Raw genomic sequence first — 3,697 nt, 5'->3', positions numbered from 1 at the left:
CTTATTCAAACCTGAGTGGTTGGACCAATTCACCTGTCCTTAAGAAAACATTTTCCAGTGCCAAATGTCAATATTCGTTGCAACTAATACTGTAGACTGTAGTTGTACACTACTAAACTGCCATTAATATCGTCATGACTTTCTGTCAACAGGTTGAAGGTGAGAGCCAACCAAACCAAATCACCCAATTTGAAGAGTGGAAAATCTAGTCATACTCCGGGTTGAGAAATATTCGTGCACTTTTAGTCACACGACTATTCTGACATGTTAGGTGCAGGTACTAATGTAATCTAGGAATAAGGAAACCAGCCCTCATCTCCTCATAAGAATATTCAACATTAGCATGACCAACAATAGGAGGAGTAGTGGCAGCAACTGGAGCAGGTGTCATGGCCATCTGCATGGCGATGGAGGCGGCTGAAGCCGGGGTGGATGGCATTGGGATTGGCATGGTTTTCGGGGTGGCGTTTGCTCCGATACCAGAGACATTCTTGATGGGAGTCGTCGATAATGAGGCTGGCGTTTCCCTGAGTTCCTCGCTTTCGCTGATTTTGTCCATTATATTTGCAGAGGTGGTGTTGAATGAGAGTGAAGATATGGGAGACAGAGGCTTCCTTTGTGTTGGTTCAGTTTTCTGCAGATTTGATTTGTTGCAAGAGGGCTGTTTAGCATGCATAGAACTTTCCCTCCTACCTGCATTTAGAAAACAAATGAAAACCACATTATATAATAGGAAGTTACACTAATCTCACTGTTATCTTCCATAATGTAGGTTTCAGGTTCGAGTTCCATTTCAATCTAATAAGTTGGAATTACGTTGACCAGATACTACTAATAGGTTAGAGTGAACGTACCAGATGAGAGGGCAACATAGTTTTGAGTAACATTAGCTAGAGCTTGCTGCTTCACGGGGTTAATTTTCTTCAGAGAGTGAGAAGACACAGCAGCCCTTTCAGTGTGTGGTGTTTGGAGCAAAGCTCCTCCCACTGAAATTCTCTTATTGCTTGCACCTCCAACAGAATTCTTCTTTCCGCTTTGTGATGGACTGCGCTTTGATCCGAAAAGTGCTTCCTGTTCTGCCATCAGCTGTCCCTGAAGCTTCTTCTGGTCCTAAAATGCATAAGAAAATAGGATTTTAGTGTAATCTACAGAGCTGACATTCCATCCTGGGAAATCAACATAACTACATAAGCCATCATCAATGCATACCCTCTGCCTCTGACGTTCTAACTCTTTCTCCACCTTTAGAAGGCCATACTGTTCAAGCATTGAAAGAATGCTAACCTGAAGAGAGAGAGGAAGTGGCAAAATCAAATAAAAGACAATAAGTGACAAGATCTATGACAAGACCAAAAGTTTGATAAAATGCTTACCCCATCATACAAGAATGGCACTCCTCTTTCTCTCTCCCAACCTTTTGCCCTTGAAGTCAATGCTTCCAACATTCCTGTCTCCAGAAGTAGACTGTAAACATTATTATCAAATCTAATGTCTAAATTTAACATTGGTCAGAATTAACAAGCAACTTGAATATCCCCAAGTGAATTGCTTTTTGGAGATCTGGCCATCACTAATCAAGTTTGGCAAAATTCAAGTAATTAAAAACCTTAATAAAACCAAATCTACCAGATATGCAGATCACTGTTCCAGAAACATGGGTTATAATGCGAAAACAGTCCAAGTCCAGAGTACTAGTGTCTTTAGAATGATATGACAAATAACAGATAATTCCAAAGGAAAGGTAGTTTTGTACCAGGAATTTTGTTCACAAGTGCTCGGGCTTTCTCAGCTCGCTTCAGCATGAGATGTGTACCTCTCCCACCATTGTATCGGTTGTCATTCTAAAGCAAAAAACTTAGTTAGAATCAGAAGCATTGAGGATATAACATATACCAGTGATAATTCACAAATATTAAATGGTCAACCCTGTTGTACTCCTCCAACCATGATTCCTCTTCACATGCAGCTAACCACTTTTCAACCTTTTCAAGTATCTCTTTCCTGCTAAAAGCTTCTTCTTTAACCTTGGAAATTTGGATCTCAATTTGTTCCAGTAGATGAGAAGGATCAATTGCCCCTAAAAACAACATTGGAGTGGTAACAGGATAGTAGCATACAGAAACTTTAGATAATCAAACAGTGATAACATATTCTCAACAAAACAACCCGAGCATTAAAAGCTATTATTCATCATCCTTAAACCAAACCTTTGAAATTGCCTCCAATTTTATCACTCTATTTTATCAAAAAAAATATTTCATAACTTTATGCTTAATGTATATCAAATAATAAAAATACTTTACCAGACTCTAAAGTTTCATCAGAAAACTCGATTGAATCATCAATTGTTAAATGAGCCTTTCTACATAGTTCCTCCAATGTTATTCTCTTTTTCAAGAGGACTTCCTTCATTTTGCTTGACTTCATTTCTTGTAGCCTTGAAACCTCAATTTCCACCTACAAAGCATTGCAGCAGATATAGCAAACCTCAATCTCAACAAAACTCTCATTTCTTTTATCAAATTTATCCAACGGAAAAACAAGCAGGAAAATCTAGTCAAGGGAATCCCACATATTATTACAGTAACTTACAGACTTAAGAAGGTCTAACGAGAGAGCATTCGGCTCAGATAATTCACTTTCTGAAGCAGCTATAGCTCGTGTTACATTATGAAATAGCTGTTGTTCCTCCACTGGCACATCCATCAAATTCCACAGCTCCACAATTGTGGTTGCAAGATCTTGAAGCTGAGGAAACAGCAATGATCAACTACAACAGGCAAGAACAGAGATAATAGATATGGAAACAATACAAGGTAAAACACCAATACCAACCATATGAAGTCGCTGTATCTTGACCTCTCTCAATTTGTGGATTGCAGCAGATAACCTTTCAATTGTCTCTGTACTTACACTTTTCAAGGCAGATGAGTCACCCAAAGTTGGATGGATCTCACCAATGGTACTTTTAAAGTCAATACCAAGCACAATGCATAATGAATTGAGAGATTCCAAGTGGTCAAGCACTTGCTTCAAGCGGTCACTCTGAGAGGTATTATGTAGATATGGTTAGAGACCTTCACAATATTTAGAGCAATCTCAGAAAAACACCAGAAGAAGCAAATTAGTTTAGAGCAATCTCAGAATATTGACACTAGAAGAAGCAAATTAAGTGATACATCTCAAAGCACCTCTTAACTGATAATGGAAGTCATGGATACATCTCAAAATCTTAAGAGATTTCATAAAATCCACATGGTTTAGAAATCTTATAATGAATGTCAGTATAATTAAACAGAGCAGAAAACAATGAATAGTAAGAAAAGGCATATGGAACCTTTTCTTTTTGCAGTGAAAGCAGGTGGCTCTTCATATCTTCAAGTCTTCTTAATGACAAATCACTTTCATCAAGGGCAATAATATGCTGAAGTTCCTTTCTTGATTTACCAAGCTCTTTCAGGACACTATCTATTTGATCCAGAACTTCTGAAAATTGATGCTTCCTCTCCAATTTTCTCTTTTTCATTTCTTCTAGCAGAGGCATAATAGCTTGAAGCTCTGTCTTCAAGCTTCTTGAACTCTGTCCAGTCAGAAGGATTAATAATACATTGTCAAATTCCTAGCCATCAAGAACAGGTTTAATTTATGATTAAAGATAAAAAAAAAAAAAAAAAAAAAAAAAAAAAAAAAAAAAAAA

General features: G+C 37.7%; 1 protein-coding gene across 1 annotated transcript in view; it reads right to left on the bottom strand.

Annotated features, from left to right (window-relative positions):
* The window catches only part of LOC116017246 (65-kDa microtubule-associated protein 3-like), a 5,830-nt gene continuing 2,133 nt past the window's right edge, over positions 1 to 3,697 (bottom strand). The window contains exons 4-13 of the mRNA XM_031257793.1: positions 3,338 to 3,580; positions 2,836 to 3,045; positions 2,593 to 2,748; positions 2,304 to 2,457; positions 1,926 to 2,077; positions 1,754 to 1,841; positions 1,374 to 1,447; positions 1,210 to 1,284; positions 855 to 1,110; positions 1 to 693 (exon numbers count right to left, since the gene is read on the bottom strand). Of these exons, the coding sequence (XP_031113653.1) occupies positions 281 to 693; positions 855 to 1,110; positions 1,210 to 1,284; positions 1,374 to 1,447; positions 1,754 to 1,841; positions 1,926 to 2,077; positions 2,304 to 2,457; positions 2,593 to 2,748; positions 2,836 to 3,045; positions 3,338 to 3,580 (1,821 nt within the window). The 3' untranslated portion in view covers positions 1 to 280. The remainder of the gene's footprint in view (positions 694 to 854; positions 1,111 to 1,209; positions 1,285 to 1,373; positions 1,448 to 1,753; positions 1,842 to 1,925; positions 2,078 to 2,303; positions 2,458 to 2,592; positions 2,749 to 2,835; positions 3,046 to 3,337; positions 3,581 to 3,697) is intronic.

Source organism: Ipomoea triloba, chromosome 4, assembly GCF_003576645.1.
Source record: "Ipomoea triloba cultivar NCNSP0323 chromosome 4, ASM357664v1".
Classification (NCBI taxonomy): Eukaryota; Viridiplantae; Streptophyta; class Magnoliopsida; order Solanales; family Convolvulaceae; genus Ipomoea; species Ipomoea triloba.
The sequence above is the reverse complement of the archived record's forward strand: the minus strand, read 5'-3'. Positions and strand labels throughout refer to the sequence as shown.